The sequence below is a fragment of the Lagopus leucura genome, unplaced genomic scaffold, assembly GCF_019238085.1.
Source record: "Lagopus leucura isolate 7727_CA_CO unplaced genomic scaffold, USGS_WTPT01 Super-Scaffold_100157, whole genome shotgun sequence".
NCBI classification, from domain to species: domain Eukaryota; kingdom Metazoa; phylum Chordata; class Aves; order Galliformes; family Phasianidae; genus Lagopus; species Lagopus leucura.
Genome location: NW_024962334.1, coordinates 6014219 through 6031541, shown reverse-complemented (window position 1 = coordinate 6031541; position 17323 = coordinate 6014219). Strand labels below are relative to the sequence as shown.

The 17323-nt window shown below is 40.8% G+C and overlaps 1 protein-coding gene across 1 annotated transcript in view; it reads right to left on the bottom strand.

Annotated features, from left to right (window-relative positions):
* Positions 1 to 13035, bottom strand: part of TRANK1 (tetratricopeptide repeat and ankyrin repeat containing 1) — a 30218-nt gene extending 17183 nt beyond the window's left edge. Inside the window, exons 1-8 of the mRNA XM_042888504.1 lie at positions 12882 to 13035; positions 10922 to 11092; positions 8189 to 8341; positions 7600 to 7851; positions 6622 to 6798; positions 1693 to 4566; positions 894 to 1093; positions 306 to 443 (exon numbers count right to left, since the gene is read on the bottom strand). Of these exons, the coding sequence (XP_042744438.1) occupies positions 306 to 443; positions 894 to 1093; positions 1693 to 4566; positions 6622 to 6798; positions 7600 to 7851; positions 8189 to 8341; positions 10922 to 11092; positions 12882 to 13035 (4119 nt within the window). The remainder of the gene's footprint in view (positions 1 to 305; positions 444 to 893; positions 1094 to 1692; positions 4567 to 6621; positions 6799 to 7599; positions 7852 to 8188; positions 8342 to 10921; positions 11093 to 12881) is intronic.
* Positions 13036 to 17323: the final 4288 nt, after the last annotated feature.

Below are 17323 nucleotides of genomic sequence, written 5' to 3'. Positions count from 1 at the left end.
CTAGTGAGCTCAACCCAAGGGTAAGCTCTTCTACTTATTCTCTTTTGCGATCCTTGTTTGCTTTTGCCTTCCTCTTTTGATTATATTGCAATTATAACATCTTGGTTATACACAGTCTGAAGAAAAATTCAGAACTAAGGGAAATCAGGCTCACTTCATAGAACTCCAAGTCTGTTTTCTACTGTGATGAAACTACCTGTCTTCAGAGGAAACTGTGCATCCTTCCCCAGCTGGAAAGCCAAGTAGATCACGTGTAAAATCAATACATTAAGAAAAAAGGCAGAAAAGGGATAAGAATTAAGTACCTCTGAGTCTGTGAAAAAGTTATAAAGGAGCACATCATCAAATTCCAAGCCCTTTGCTTCATAAACTGTCAGCACAAGTGCCAAACTGAGTTCCTCAGGTATCTTCTCCTTTGCTGTTTCATTTGCAACTAATACTACCTATAATGAAATATATTAATAAAAATAACATGTTAGAAAGCCACAGACAGAAGGCATACAAACATGTCAAGATAATGCAAGAGGTTCCCCAAAACCAGGCAGCATTTAACAGAGACATTCCAGCACGCTACACAAAGCTGCCCCTAGAAGACTGACAAATGTGTGGTATGAAGGGACAGCTGCAGATCTGGTGTAGGATAATTTGGAGTTAGAAAAGAATGGGACAAGAATCACATGATGCAATAAAGAGCTGATAGAGCCAGAAATGCATTAAGAAGAAAGAAAGAGAAACCGATAAAACAACTGTTTCAGAGTTTTAAAGGCATAACTTAGCAGTAAAATGGAAGGGATTAAGAAAAACCCCTGTGGGCAGCCCATATAAAGTGATTATCTATTTAGCAGCACAGCTGGAACAATCTGCAAAAAGCCGTATACCTAAGAAAAGCAAACCTGATGTGCTCCAAATTCAATAGGCTGTGTTTTCCTTTTGTTGCCCCTCAGCAGAATTGCCAGGTCACTGAAACTGCAGGACTCCAATACTGTAGGCTTTGGTCCATCAAAGAGACCACAGTCCTTTGGAAGCCGATCAAAAGATTCTGGGAAATAGTACTGAAGCAAATCAACCACTCCAGATGCAAGGCTGAGAATACCTACAATAAGCAGAATATAGATTTTAAAGTTCAATCACACTGTCTCATACTCACTTGCAAGAGACACTTTTAAAAGATTTTATTAAAATGTTGATCTTAAGAAGTATAATTACAAAAACAAACATGAGTGAGAGAAGAAAGAAGCTGTAAGGCCCACCTCACGTTTCTGATATTTTGAGTAGACCTCATTCTTGAGCCTGTAAAGATCAGAAAGTTTGCTACAAAGACTTAGCAGTGCCCTCCTCACAAAATGAAGGTCAAATGCAAAACTAATATGACAAGTAGAAGCAGCTCATCAATCCTGCAAAACCTAGCAATTTCAGGAAGGAAAAGTAGTGCATACAAGGGCATCTGATTACCTTTTGAGAAGACAAAACATACATTAAGCATGGCTGTTCAAAAAATTACAATTTTAATAACATTTGCTCATGTTTTTCCAGTCGCCACATCGAAACAAAAAAGCTGATCGTCTGATCTCTTAAAAAACAAACAAACAAACAACCAGCTGATTGAAGATGCTTTGAAATGGCCAGTAGCAAACCTCAAACGTTAGAGTCACCTGAAAAGCGCAAGCTCAGATGATAAATTTCATACTCTACCTGAATGAGACCTGTAGTTTTGGTATAACTGATATATCCTTTTCGGTTTTCTAACACGCTGCTTCTTGTCCACGGTGTTTTTGCTTGCATAATGGAACAGTGACCTCAGATCACTAAACCGAAAAGCAACTCCTTTCATTATGCTCTGGGCAGTGTCGCCAGTTAGAAACATGGAATTAGGGTCATTGATGCATTTCATTAACAGTGCTAATTCAGCCTGTGTGAAATCCTGAATCTCATCACCGTAAAACTCATGGATGGACCATGGCAGCTCCCCAAGTTTTGAGAGCCTTTGAGATAAGTTATACAGCAAGTCTTCTTCATCAAAGTAGCCTCTCTGAGACCTTATCTGTTGATAAAGACAAAAGAGGTGATAGATTTCACTTCTGTCTTCTGTGAAGTTTGGTGATCTCTTCCGGCCCAGTTTTTTGTACTGCTCCTCTGTAAGTTTACCCCCGAAGCAACTCAGTGCCTCAAAAGAGCCTTTCAGAAAGGACTTTATTTCTTTCCAAACAAGTGCAGGGTTGTACAAGCTTTTACCTTTTATCATTTTTGGCCAAATTTCATTTGCAAACAAATCGTAAGTCACAAAAGTCCGAAGGTCACTCTCCCTAGAGTATCCATCAGCAGTTCTTTCCTCATCACCATCTTCGGCTTCAGCATTACCCTCTTCGTCTTCATCTTGCCAATTTGGTATCACCAACTCTTCCTGGGGACACCAACCAACAATGGTTCTCTTAAGGCTCCCATCTTCATTCCTCGGAAAAAACGGGTCAGGCATAGATGCATCCAGTAACAGCAACAACTGCTTGGAGGTGACGAACAGTGGGAAATTTTCATCTTTAACGTCTTGTAGCCTGTGAGCATTTGGCTCCAGAGGCTTGAAATGACTGGTTACCTTAGAAGACTTGCTGAGTTCAATGAAATTCTTCTGAACTTCTTGGCACAAGACGGGATTTTTTGTTACAAAGATCTGGTGCAGATGCTCCAGTCTGTTTGGTTCTTCTGAATTACATGTTTGGTCTTCTTCACGGTCATCACACGGATTTGTTTCCGTATCAGTTGTGCCCGTAGCAACTTCTTCATCCTCACTGTCCTGGTCTTGCTCCTCGCTCACCTGCTCCTCACTTGAATCATCGCTGTCCTGTTTTTCTTCACACTCTTCGTTTTCTAACCTAGGTTTTTCAACATCACTGCACTGTCTCTGCCGCCAAGTTTGCCTCTCCAGCAGAGGACTATTTGCCATGGTGGATTTTTCCCAGTACGAATAAAATTTCTTCCAAAGCCTATACAAGCAGCAAGTCGTCTTCCCAGTCCCACTTCGCCCAATTAAAATGATTGGTTCCATGGGCTTTGGATTGAGGTCAATTACTGCGTACTCCAATTCCCCAACTCGGAAAGGGTACTCAACAGCAGAATGTACGTCATTTATAATGTTAAGTGCCATGTTAGTACTGAAGCTGTGAAATTTCATTATATTGTATTCCATTTCTGCTGCACTGGCTGGAGGGAAATACTCAGGGATAGTATGTTCCTTTGATTTTTCCCTCTCCAAGTCTTCAACATAACAACGTGGAACACGCTTATGTGTTGTCACATTGTAGTTCTGATGTCCTTCATTTATGCCTTTGAGCTTTTTCCTTAAGATGCAAGATAACCCACGATTGTAGGACAAGCATATATTGTCCAAAACACGGTTCAGCTTGCAGTGATCGAGAACAATGGCCCAAATTCTGATCATTTCTGTGTAAACTCTTCCTGATTTTTCTAGAAGACTTTTTGTCTGTTCTGTCTCCATAATCTTTTCTGCACTCTCACTGCAACGAGGAGAAAAGTCAATCGCAAGTTCCCATAGCATTCTTGCACCTTTGCCCAGTTTGGCTTCATAAAGCTGGATGTCAGCTTTTAAATGTTTCAGTGGCTTCTGAAGACCCCTAGTCCATTCTCCGTTGCCAAGCCTCTTAATTGTCATTATAGTTTTAGTTTTTAGGTAATGAGGTACATCTTTGCTGCCCAAGGTCTTCAGTGCTTCAGGAGTGCACTCTATTTCCCAAGTCATGTTATCAAACTCCTGCACATATGCCTCAACATCCAGAATCTTCTCTTCCTCTGGTTCTTCCTTCTCTCCATTAGACAGGCCCACACTAAATTCCTGCACTCCCTTCTTTTTCTCTCTGTCATCTCCTTTTCCTTCAGAATAAACTATACTTCCACCAAGCTGCAAGGATGCACTTTTTCCCTCTTCCAAATTGGTCTGGCCTGAAGATTGTTTTTGTACCACAGAATTATCCTTCCTCGGGGCATCACCCCATTTCAATTGCTGAATTAGAGTTGCAATTTCCTGCACTAGACTTTCCTGCATAGTTAAGGGGTTGTTTATCTTTTCCATTTCTTGCTTTGACAACTGATCATTTTTTGTCTTTACAGAAGACAGAGTTTTTACATCATTACGTGCTGTGCTGCCAGATGGTACTTTTAATAAGGACCCAGAAGACGAACGTCCTCCATTCTTTGTCTGTGACACGTCAGAAGCTGGAGTAGGCTTAAGTGTTTTAGCTGACTGCCCTGCTATATCCTGCCGGTACTTCTTCTTCTCTGATACAGCAGTATTCCAGGCAAGTAGCAGTGGGTCATTTTTCTTGATTCTGTGCCTCACGTCTCTTCCTAATTTGTTCTTTATATTAAAGTTAACATCAAATTTTGCCAATGAATCCATTATTCTCTTTGTCTGCTTTGAAAATCCTCTCTGAAAAATAACATGCATCACTGTATTTCCACTATCATCCTGCATATTTGGATTAAGATATGGAAAGTCAGAAGGTCTTGAAGCAAAGAGATCAAGCAGATAGTTCAGGATGTTTATGCCAGTGCCATCTGAAAGCAAGAAAAAAATAAATCAGTTGCATTCATTAAATAAAAAATAAATCAGTTCAAAAATTCATGGTAGGCCAAGAATTTTTAATGCTTTTTTTTTTCTGCAAAATCAATTTGCTTTCAAAAGATAAATTTTACATCCCGTGTTTTTAAAACAAGTTTGTTTGAAATAGCTCAAAACAGATTTTATAAAGCTCAGAAGAAATCATATGGTGGCAGCAAAGCTTTAAAAATCTCTCGTTTTGTAGCTGCTTATGGAGCATCAGTCAATTTAATTCCTTTTAAACTTCCAAGTCCAGTATCAGCCCTGACAGCTACCAAACAGAAGATGGTGACTCTGGTCATCAAGAAAACAAGCAGCTCTGATACAACACTAGGGTCATCTGGTTCATTTTACTACAGTACCCAGAAGGAATCTGCAGCACATAGTCTTGAGTTATGTAACTAACCTGTGGCAAATCCCAACTATTTCCTGATACCTGAAGTTCCTAGTGCAGTTTCTTACTGAATAAGATTAGCCCGATGCTTCTTTAGGAAAAAAAGAGAGAGAAAAAGAGAGAAGGAGAGAGTGCTAATGCTACAGCGTTCCAGTTTTAATCCAAATAAATATGTATATATATATATATATGATTTAATCCAGATTACCTGAAACATTTATTTCCTAATGAAAACAGTGATTCATCAAAATCATTATAGAGGAATTTCACCTCAAAAACTTTGCACAGTGGAAAATACTTAGAGAGGATACCAGGTTTAAACTCTCGATTTAAAGTCTATAACTGACCTATGTTTTTAATCCCTCTAAAACTATTAATGAAATGTGCATGCTTTATAAATAAATAAATACAGTGCTTTAAATTATTTTACCCTTTCCAGTCAGAAATGCATTTTTTACTAATTTAAAATTAAACCTAAATTTGGGGCTTTATTTGACAGATTTTCACATTTTCTCACATGTTTATGTAAGCACTACAGTCCTTTCACTCACTCCTCTGAACAAAACTCTGCTTGAGTTACAACTGAACAAAAACAGTCAAATGAATTTCAGATGTCATTGTCAGATTTCCTTCAACGTCTGCTGATTAGCCCTGCTTTTTTCTTTGTTTCTTCCTACATACTTCATATTTAAACCATTCCCATTTAATACAAATTTTACAGGTTTTCAGAGAAAAGCTTTTTAGAAGCTTTTCTAAATCAGCTTGATTAAATAATAATACAGTCAGAAAAAAAAAAACAGAAAGCGATGGAAACGTTACAGCTGCCTCAATCCCATCAATCAATTGACCAGCCATTAACCCTCCTCACAACTCCAGGCACTGCAAATTAAAAGCAGTACATATCAGCTTAATAAAGTTTTTTGTCCATACCCTTTGGCCTACAAACTCTGGGGACTGAGATACGGCCAAACATCCTGGTCTGCTGCCTCTGCTATCACATGAAAGAAACAGCAGAGGAAGCGGCACTGAGCTGGACAGGTAAGAAATAAGATCATGAATCATCGTATCACAGAATAACTCAAGTCTGAAGGACATCATAAGGATGATTGAGTCCAACTCTAGGATCCACACGAGATCACTCAAAAATCAAACTGTATGTTTGAGAGCCCTGCCAGACACTTCTTGAACTCTGGCAAGCTCGGTGTCATGACCACTGTCTTGGGGAGCCTGTTCCAGGGCCTGGCCACCCTCTGGTGCAGAACCTTTTCCGATATAAACTTTCCCTGACGCAGCTTCATGTCATTCCTTTGAGTCCTGTCACTGTCACCAGAGAGCAGGGATCAACACCTGCTCCTGCATTCCCCCTGTTAGGAAACTGTAGGCCACCATGAGGCCTCCCCTCAGTCTCTTCTTCTCTGGGCTGAAGAAACCAAGGGACTTCAGACACTCCTCATACATCTTCCCCTCTAGATCCTTCACCATCTTTCTAGTCCACCTTTGGATGCTTTCAAGTAGTTTTATGTCCTTAAGGTATTTTCAACATTTGGTGTGAAAATGAGTGATGCCCTCCTGCTAGAGATATTTGTGTCCCCTAGACTTAAGCACACAAAAACTTTACCTCTTTTATCTAAACAGATGTAGACTGCTGCATGCAAAGGAGTATCTCCTTTTACAAAGGAGACATTTTGAGGATCTGCACCCTTGGTCAGCAGCAAATACACCAGTTCAAAGTAATTCTTCTTCAGGCAGATATGCAGTGGTGTTTCAGATTTGGCTCCGGTCCCATCTGGCAATGCTATTGCAAAGGATATGAAAATAACAGGGGTTGAATATGATAAACCAGATCTGCAAACTACAGAAAGTGCTTGTCAGAGAAATGTACAAATTGATTACTGAGCAGGCAGAAAGAGTTTTTGAGAATGAAAATCTTCAGAATCTCCTCTGATCTCCCAATAATCTAAGAAGCCAGCCCTCCTGTTACAGCAGAAAAACACAGGCCAGAACTTCTTCAAGTAAGTTAGTCACTGAATGAAATAAGAAATCTCTTTGCAACCCCAGACAGTTACAAGGCTGCAGCAGGACCACGTGTCCCTAATTTATAGTTAGTATCAAGTTATAACGTGAAGTGAAAAATGGCAGAGTAATTCTAGCAATAGAACCTATGCAAAACAAGAAAAATGATCATGTTCACAGTTACTGAAAAAAAGATACTTGGTCATGCCCTTGAATTCACTGAAGTAGCCAATTACTTGTGACATGACAACAGACTTAACCCCAAGACTGTGAATCACATTTTCTACCAGGCTCAGGACAAGGGAATTAAAGCTTAAGAAAACTATAAGCAAGGAAACAAGAATCTTTGGCCTTTTACCTCCTAATCTAACTCTGACAGCCAAAGATTTGAAAAACATCTTCCACCCTACATAGCCCTAATAGGTTTCCAATTAGCAGGTGCAGGAAAAGGTACTACACCTCAACAAGCTTCAGCACTTACACAGAGCCACAAAAACTATGCTTTCATATTTCTGAAACTATGCTGCTCCAAACATGCAAAAGAAGGTATCTTTTTAAAAAAGTAATATCCTAATTTTTTCACCTCCTCTTTCTACCAAACATCTTATGAGGTGGACTCGCTCATCCAGTCTGTCACACTGCTGGATAATGCTGCCAATGTCAACATCTGAAAGACTGCAGGTTTTTAAGAGTCCTCCATCTGATGTGTTTTCCCCATTGGCTTTCCCTGTTAGCAACAGCAAAACTTCATGCCACATTTGCTTCTTCAACAACAGTTTTACGATGCTGTTAGCACAGGCCTGGGAGATGTTGCAAAGCACCCCTTCAGGAACTTCTGCAAGACAAACGGAACAAAATAACTCACTCAAAAACAGGCAGTAAAATCCATCTCAATGTAAACAAATTTCAGAATAACGAGCTCATCAAATTCAAATCACAGAACAGCAAAATTCTACACTTGTATCCTTTTGTCTTCATGCTGACAGACAAATCTGAATTTCCATGTGTATTATTATGGGTTTTCACTGCAAAATACAGCAGTAAAAATAAGTGAAAGTACTCAGTTCCAGTAATATCAACTGTAGAAACAAGGAAATGAAGGAAGGATAAGAGAGCAAAAGCTGTATATTAGCATGAAAACAATTAAGAAGAGAAACAGGAACTCACCGTACCTTTCATAGAAGAAAGCAGTTTCAGAAATCTCTGAAACACATCTTCCTTCAATATATTTTTATGATGTAACCCATTTTCAAAACTGCAGAACTTGACAAACTGTTCCAGAGCATCCAGGAAAGAATCGACTACGGCTTTTCTTCTGTCTTCCTCTGCAAAACATTACAAGAATTGAAAATCCAGTTCTTCATGGTCATGTTTTCAGGGCAGGGTTGTAATACACCGTATTATTATATTTTGTATCCCAAAACACATCCGATACACTCATTAAACACTCTTTACATTAATACATCAGGCTGAAAACTGCAATAGTAGGCAAGCTGCTGTACATGCAGGCAGGACATTGCTGCCTTGCAATGATAAGAATTTTCAGAGTAGATGACTTAAGAACAGTGACAACTTCCAGCATACATTTTTAATCAGATGCCCTGAGCTTGTCTGAATCTTCACTGGCATTTAACAAATACAGCTGAAGAGTAATTTGCCCTTTTAAAACTAAACCAAAAAAAAAAAACCCAAAAAAACAAAAAACAGAACCACCAACAAACCCATCACAGCAAAATGACACCTACAGGTTTAAGATACTTGGGTAATGCAAAATTGCTGATTTTAAATCATGTCCTAATAACAGTTTTTAAATGAAAGACTTGGCATGAATTTCCTGTAATTTTCAGGGAATTTAAGTACATCAAAGATAGACAAAACAGTAGCTTTCCCCCCTCGGACAAAGCAAAGGGTAAGTTACCTTTTTAGCAACCAGAATTATCCCCAGGGGTAAAGCAGTGTCTTGCTCTCCAGTCTCTTGCTTTACATTAAGCCTAGAAAACTCCTGGGGCTGCACATTGGGGAAAATAAACTGACCCCCAAAAACATGCTGAGATACATGGAATGCCAACTGAAACGGTTACCTCTATAAGGGCAGCGTTGTAAACCTGAGAACCACTGAGCTAAGAACTGCTCTAGGAGAAGGGCAAAAGATCTCTACAGTAAAGAAAGAACTATGGGAATCTGCTTGCCAAGAGCCAGAAAATGCAACTGCAATGAAATACAAAGACTTCCAGTAAACTAGTACGTAATACACACGTGAAACCAGAGATACAGTCTATAAGTTTCACCTTTTCCTGAGTTTGATTTGCCTGTGTAGGTCTTTTCCTTCACGTATGCCCTAAGAGCTGCATAACACAAATAAGTATTGGTTTGAAAATGGCATGCTTTGAGTTAATATGGTAACGCCACTAATACTGACATCACCTTGGCTAGGAAAACACGATCAGGCACCAAACCAACTCAGAAAGACTGTACTGAAGAAATGGTTTTAAGAGCAAAATCCATGTTTGGGGCTTAATAATCTTCTTTTAAAGCTTTCCATCACTTGGCACCTCAGTTCCTGAAACTCTTAAGTCCTGCAGGAACATCCTGCCTAACTTATAAGTCAGCTCTCATGTGGACACACAGAAGAGCTTCTCCAAACAGACTTCTACAATTGGATCCTCTGCTGGAAGTGTCTGTGCTCCCCCCCAATCTCCTTCAGAGCTAGAATGTAAGTACCAACCAAGCTGCCATGCTGCCAAGACAGCACTTTCTGCAGTAACCCTTCAGTCCTGTGGGAAGACAATTCTCCATCTCATGTCCTAACCAGCATCTCCCTGAGTACACCGCAGTACTCGGAGAGAGGTGCAGCTCAGGCTTATGCCATTTGTTGAAAAAGACAGGAAATTATCTATGGGTTAGTCAGTATTGATAGTTTGACACTGAGGTCTTATTGTACAATTCGCACGCTTTCCGATTTATTGATGTCAAAGCAGAATTCCCTGTTATTTGGGCAATCATGCACTAGTTTCTAGAACAGAAAGTTACAGAGAACTGAGTCCTTTTCAGAACTGATGGGCATTTATAAGACTAGACTGAAAACCAGTTTAGTTTGTCAATTCATCAAACTCTATGTTAGCACTGGGAAAATCAAGATCAGCACCTTTCCATAAGACAACTGGTCTTTCACAAATTGCCCAGAAATAACAGTAATAGTTTTAAAAATAATTTGCAGTTTGCCCTTACTACAAGAGTGCAACTAAATTTTAGGTTCACTGCTTTGGTTATGGGAGGCTCTCCAATAGTCCACTCTGCTGTTCTTGTCCCTTCTCATGTGAAGAGGTTTTAAGTTTCCATGTAACATAGGAGTTTCAGCTGCATGTCACCCATGTGGAGCAATGACGACTAAAACTTTCTGAACAGGGAGGATCTCTCATAAAACATTTTGTTTTCAAAATAGGTCATTATCTTTTCACATATGTGTTCATCACTTCAGGCCTTCTCTTTTTGGTCAACACTTTTTCTTTATTTAAATCATTTTAAATATGTCATGGGTGTTTTTACTAAATGTTTCATTTCCCAAACACTAAGGTGAAGCTAAGTGGTCAAAACTGATAAAAAGATCAAAAAGATGCAGTTTCTATGGCAGGAGGGGAGCCTTGCGCTAAGGAAAAAAAATCCAGCAATGGCTTATAATAACTTCCAGCAATTTGTAATTACTTACTGCATGATACATTAAGAACATTAGCTGGACAGCAGACACCTTCAAGCAAGGACAAAATGTTCAACATTGTCTAACCAGGGTGACAACACATACAGAAAGTTACACAAATTCCACCTACTATTGCCAATGACAAATAAAGCAATTTTGCATCCAAAGGTTTTAATTTAAAAACAGAAAAAGCACCGAGTCCGTACAGTACCTTCCAGTTCCACAGAGGAGGAAGTGTGTTTCTCAATGTGACTGCTGACTGCTTTGACAGCATCAAAGTTTTTATTCTTTTTCAAAATATCTATGACGCTTCTTGCCCGTGCGTCTGGAATGGTAGGATCAGCCCCAAAATTCAGAAGCATGAGCACATCTTCTGTTTGACCTAAAGCATTATAAGAAAAAGCATTAGAGAATTATTAGAGAATTAGGGAATAATTCTCATTGTTCAGGGGCTGTTGTGTTTTGTTTTCTTGTTTTCAAATGTGGCACAATTTCTAGCACACATACACACATATATATATACACTCACATATATATATAAAATTCATCCAGTGTCTTAAGAATTGTTAGCTATTGTACCAGAAGAAACTCAACAAACTGTTAAAAAAATAATTATAAACTCTCTTTGTTATTGTAAGTTGGGCAGTGGGAGCACTGAAACACAAAGTGATGGGGTGCCTCAAGAGCATCCCGTTGATCAGAGGCAGTATGTCAAAAGCCTCTCCTTTGCTATGCCCCAATCCTTTCTCCAGTTTTTAGGCAAACTGCTCTGTACATAAAGAAAAAGCAAAACAGGAGATTTTTCTATTATTATTATTGTTATTCTGTAAGTCACAAGGTGACTTAACAAAACTGCCTATTTCACATATTCAAGCATGAATATGTACACCTGTGTACTGATTTTCTTTCCTGTGCAGCAGAAAACACTTTTGTGGTAATAAGCCTTGTAACAAAGATTCCTAGTTTAACTAATGGTGTCACTGCTTTTAACAGATGTCACTTCAAGTGCTTTGAAATGCTATACAGAATTACAGAACAAACAAAGACAAATATAATAGTGACTGAAAGTTTTGACACATTGTTTAATAATCATTCTCAAAGATGAGAAGCTTTCCTCTTACAACTTCCCACTGCACTTTACAGCCCTGCAAGCAGCAGTACTGATCTTCCAACAGAACAGCTGGAAGAGCACAGGGACACCAAATCATGCAGTGCAAGGGAAGATGAAGAAACGCTGAGCAAAGAATTGGTAGATCGTTACACTTCCCGAGGCACAACTCCACAGAACACAATCTCTTTAATTGCATGCACTGAGGAAAAAATCTGGATGAGAAAAGAGTGATGCAGACTAATACAGCTGCCATGCTTTACCTGTACAAGTCTTACCATTCAAGCCACCTTAGGAATTATTTTTTGTTAATGGGTGGAAGTAAGGGTTTTAATATATTTATAAACATATCTCTAAATATGTACGTGGCCTTTTCTAGAAATACAAGAGTCTTATAGTAAAAGATGTTGCAAAAGAAGTATGACTTCTTTCCAGGAAATGAAATTTGTTAGATAGGGACTGCCTGCATCTCATTCATACTATTAAAGAGAGCCATCAGAATATCACTGTGCTCAACGACCTCGAAGAGTGGAATTATCTTGGCGTTGATGCTTGTTTCCTGAGGCCACCTAGTGGGCAGCGTAAGAAATACAAGGAAGAATGCCAGGCTAAGTTGACATAAAAGACACCTGACCGAAAACTTGAAGGACACCATTTCATTTTTCATCTCTGACAAGATACACTGCTACTTAGGTTTTAAAGCTTCACCTGGTCAAAACAAAATAAGAAGCAAACAAGAGAACAGAAAGATAGGATAGGTCTCTAGGAGGTCAAGGCATGTTTAGATTTAAAAGGTAACTAAAAACTGCAGGGTACTTACTGGAAAGTCATAACCAATCAAATCAAGAAGCAAAAATTAAAAAATGAAGCATACAGACTTATAAGGGAATTACTGAAGTGCCTATATTTAAGTTATTATGTTTAGATAACAGGGCTTTCTCATTTTCTTCCTTGTATGTAGTAGTAAACACTGGGGTCTGAAATTTTCTGCCATTCTTCATTTTTCCATAAGAAAAAAAAAACAACACAGGAGTAAGAATAAAGAAAAAGGAATTGCATTTACTGCGTTTCCGGGAATAGTCACTGGAAGATGCCACAATGTGCAGGAGAGTGCATCCATCTCTGTCTTGCTGGTTGATTCTATCCTTCAAGTCTGGCCTCTGAGACAGTAACCATCTGAAAATATGGTTCTTTTCTGAAATGATAAAAGAAAACATTTGTTATAGTAAATAGATGCAGTAGAAATAGATACTGGCTTTCCCCCTATGGAAAGTAAAGATGCACCTGTATGAAAGCTTTTCTCATACATGGGGAGTAAGGGAGGTAAAAAAAAGTAAGCAAGAGAAATGATACCATGAGCCAGCTGCATTGTGGGAGACCCGACACTAAGTTCTCACTGATTCTCAGCATGCATCACTTACTTGACTCATGAATCTTCAGCACATACAGAAAATGTTGTTCCACACTGAGGTGGCAGGAAGAAATACTTAATTTTTGTCAAAGTTGGCATGCCCAGGATCTGAAAGAACCTCAATCACACAATAGCTCCAAAACACAGAAGAGAATATCCGTATTAGGTTTTTATTGCTAACAAGCACAGATAACGAATAATTACAAAATTCTTAAAAATCACAGAATCATAGAATGGCTTGGGTTGGAAAGGACCTCAAGGATCATGTCAAGATTTACAGGCTGGTTCTGGCATGTACCAATGCCTCTGTCAATGGCTGAGTCCCTAGCAATGCCACCCAGTTGGCCAGCTTCTCTACTATCTAGCCACACACTATTGGCCCCATTGTCCCAGCATCGAAGTAACCAAGTTGCAATAGGCTCATTTGGGTGACGTGAGAAGTCTTTTCTCAGACTTCGAATTTCATTCATTCTCAGAGATCAATCAACAAGGGTAACGATATCTTGCTCACCTCTTCCTCTTCCAGGACTTCTGGTTGCCCTCATAGGCGTTGGTGACCGTGGTCTTATTGAGGGCCCCTCCCCTGGACTCAGGGGAGCTACTCCAAGACCTCGGAGCCACTCCTCTGGACCTCTTTCCTCCTCTTTCTTCTGTTCTAACTCAGTCGAGATTCGTTTCGTTCTCCATCTTCTTACAGGGGCGACTGACATCTGCTGTGGTGCCTCCTGTGGTTGATCAGGCTGATCAGTTCTGATGTTCTCACCCTCTAGCTCTGCTTGGAGTCTGTCTTGTTTGATTATGAGAGTATTTAGTTCAGATTGGAGGGTGTCTCGCTCAGTTTGGAGGGTGTCGAGTTTGGATTGGAGGGAGTCTCGCTTGGATTCGAAGGCATCTCGTTGAGATTGGAGGTTCCTTCTCTCAGCTCGGAGATTCTCCCCTTCGGCTTGGAGACTTTCTTTCTCAGCTCGGAGACACTCTTGCCAGGTTTTGAGATTCTCTCTCCTGGCTAGAAGACTCTCCTTCTCAACCTGGAGATTCTCTGTCTCGGCTCGGACTCTCTCCTGGAAACTCTCCCTTTCAGCCTGGAGACTCTCTCTTTGGGATTTCAGGGAGTCTCTCCCAATTTGGAGGGCATCTCTCTCGGACTTGAGGATATCCCTCTCAGATTGGAGGTCTTTTCTCTCAACCAGGGGACTTTCCCGCTCAGCCCGTAAATTCTCCCTCTCAGCTCTCAGACACTCTCTCTCAATTTCACAAACTCTCTCCCTCTTTGGGATACTATTGAATAAGGCCCGATAAGCGTTAGCCAGGCCCCAAATCATTTGTGCCTCCTCAGATCTGCCTGAGCCGCATCATTCCTGTCTCAAATAAATGCTTAAGCTTTCAGGGTCTTTCAGGTGTTCAGGAGTAAAGTTCCATGACACCAAAGATGGCCATCTCTCTAAAGTCTCTCCCAAGCCTCTCCACACTCCCTGCCACTCAGTATTCTCTGGTTTTGGGGAAGGCTTCCTCAAAATACAATAAATACAAAAACTGACTGAAATAATGAACATTACATTTAGGGAGATTAACAACGCGATCAGGTGAGCATTCAAAAACTGCATAAAGGATTCAAAGGAGAGACTGGGAACCTGTTTAAAAATCCCAAGTTCTGTGAAATTAGCAGCTCCCTCTGCAAACAGGTTTAAAAGAGAAAGCAGAATCATTTTTTTTTCTCTCTTTACGGGAGCAAGATAGCAGTGCTCAAAGTTTACAAATATCCCAGAACACTGGCAGTCCGCCTAGACTTTCAAGGTCAAGTTTTCAGTGAGCACCTGTGGAAAAGATAAACTTTCCCAACGAAGCCCTCCGAGAGCAGAGAGAGATTCGTTCTAAAATGCTAAAAAACAGCCTTTGCCCGCATTCTCCACCAAAAATGTCAACAGTTTACGGGCTGGTTCGGCCTGGTTCCGTGACGAGCGGGGCAGAGGGATCCGCAGATCCGCGCCTCCGGAAAAAGGGAAACAGGGGACCCCAAAATAATTTAAAAAAGCAGCACCGATCTGAGGAGAAACAAACTAATTTACTAAGTATATTATCGGAAGCAAGATAACACATTATAATACAATATAATCAGAATTGAAACTAATAAATCAAATATAATGAGAGAGAGAATGTCCGAAAGGGTGGATAGGCCTCACCACAACGCTGAGGTGAGATGCGCAGTCCAGTTGAGCAGCAGGGAGATGGGAGCAGTGTCCACGACGAAGGGCAGGCGAGAAAGAGAAATCAGGCGACCTTGCCAGGAGTTAAACCTCCTCTCCCTGACCGCAAGGTCCCCTGGGGAATGTAGTTCTTCTTCTCTTCAGGGCAGGTACCCAGGACTTGAGCATTGACAGTTAAAGTCCCAGTGCCCCACATGATGTTATGATGTGGAATACCAAAAACCAAAAATCACAAAACCATCACAGATCATCAAGTTCCAATGCCTCTGCCACAGGAGGGTTGCCAACCCCTAGATCAAGTATTAAATCAGGTTGCCCAGAGCCCCATGCAGCCGGGCCTCAAAACCTCCAGGGATGAAGCATCCACAACACCTCTGGGCAACCTGTTCCAGCACCTCACCACCCTCAGTAAAAAACCTGCCCCTGACATCTAATCTAGATCTCCTCACCTTTAATTTAAAACCATTCCCCTTTGTCCTTTCACTATCTACCCTTGTAAAAAGTTAATTCCCCTCATGTTTATAAACTCCCTTTAAATTCTGCAAGGCGACAATGAGGCCTCCCCACATCCTTCTCTTTCCCAGGCCAAACAAGCCCAGTTCTTTCAGCCTGTCTTTGTAAGAGAGGTGCTTCAGCCCTCAAATCATCTTTGTGGCCCTCCTTCGCATCCTCTCCAAAAGCTCCACATCTTTCCTGTGTTTCAGTGATACACGTAAAGTCATGCCTACATGATATGATTTCATTATATTTGCTTTTGTCATGGTTTTATGATGTGATGTGGGTGACGTGAAAAGTCTTTTCTCAGACTTCGAATTTCATTCATTCTCAGAGATCAATCAACAAGGGTAACGATATCTTGCTCACCTCTTACTCTTCCAGGACTTCTTGTTTCCCTCATAGGCATTGGTGACCGTGGTCTTACTGAGGGACCCATCCCTGGACTCAGGGGTATTTCTCCTGGATCTCGGAGCCACTCCTCTGGACCTCTTTCCTCCTCTTTCTTCTGTTCTAACTCAGTCGAGATTTGTTTCATTTTCCATCCTCTTACAGGAGCAACTGACATCAATGGTGGAGCCTCCTGTGGTTGATCAGGTTGGTCAGTTCCGATGCTCTCACCCTCTAGCTCTGCTTGGAGTCTGTCTTGTTTGATTATGAGAGTATTTAGTTCAGATTGGAGGGTGTCTCGCTCAGTTTGGAGGGTGTCGAGTTTGGATTGGAGGGGGCTGAGTTTGGATTGGAGTGACTCTCGCTCAGATTCAAAGGCATCTTGTCAAGATTGGAGATTCCTTCTCTCAGCTCAGAGATTTTCCCCTTCGGCTTGGAGACCTTCTTTCTCAGCTCGGAGACACTATTGCCACGTTTTGAGATTCTCTCTCCTCTCTACGAGACTCTCTTTCTCAACCTGGAGATTCTCTGTCTCGCCTTGGAGACTTTCTCTTTGGGATTTCAGGGAGTTTCTCTCGATTTGGAGGGCATCATCTCTCTCAGATTGGAGGTCTTTTCTCTCAACTAGAAGACCCTCTTGCTCAGCCTACAGATTCTCCCTCTCTGCTCAGAGTCTGTCCTGGAAACTCTCCTTTTCACCTTGGAGACTCTCTCGCTCATTTTATACTGTCTCCCTGAGACTCTCCCTTTCAGCTCTCAAACACTCTCTCAATTTCAGAATTGAGATCTCAGAGATATCTCTCTGAGATAGTATTGAATAAGGCCCAATAAGCGTTAGCCAGGCCCCAAATCATTTGTGCCTCCTCAGATCTGCCTGAGCCACAACATTCCTGTCTCAAATAGCTGTTTAAGCTCTCAGGGTCTTTCAGGTGTTCAGGAGTAGGGGTTCCATGACACCATCTCTCTACAGTCTCTCCCAGGCCTCTCCACGCTCCCTGCCATTCA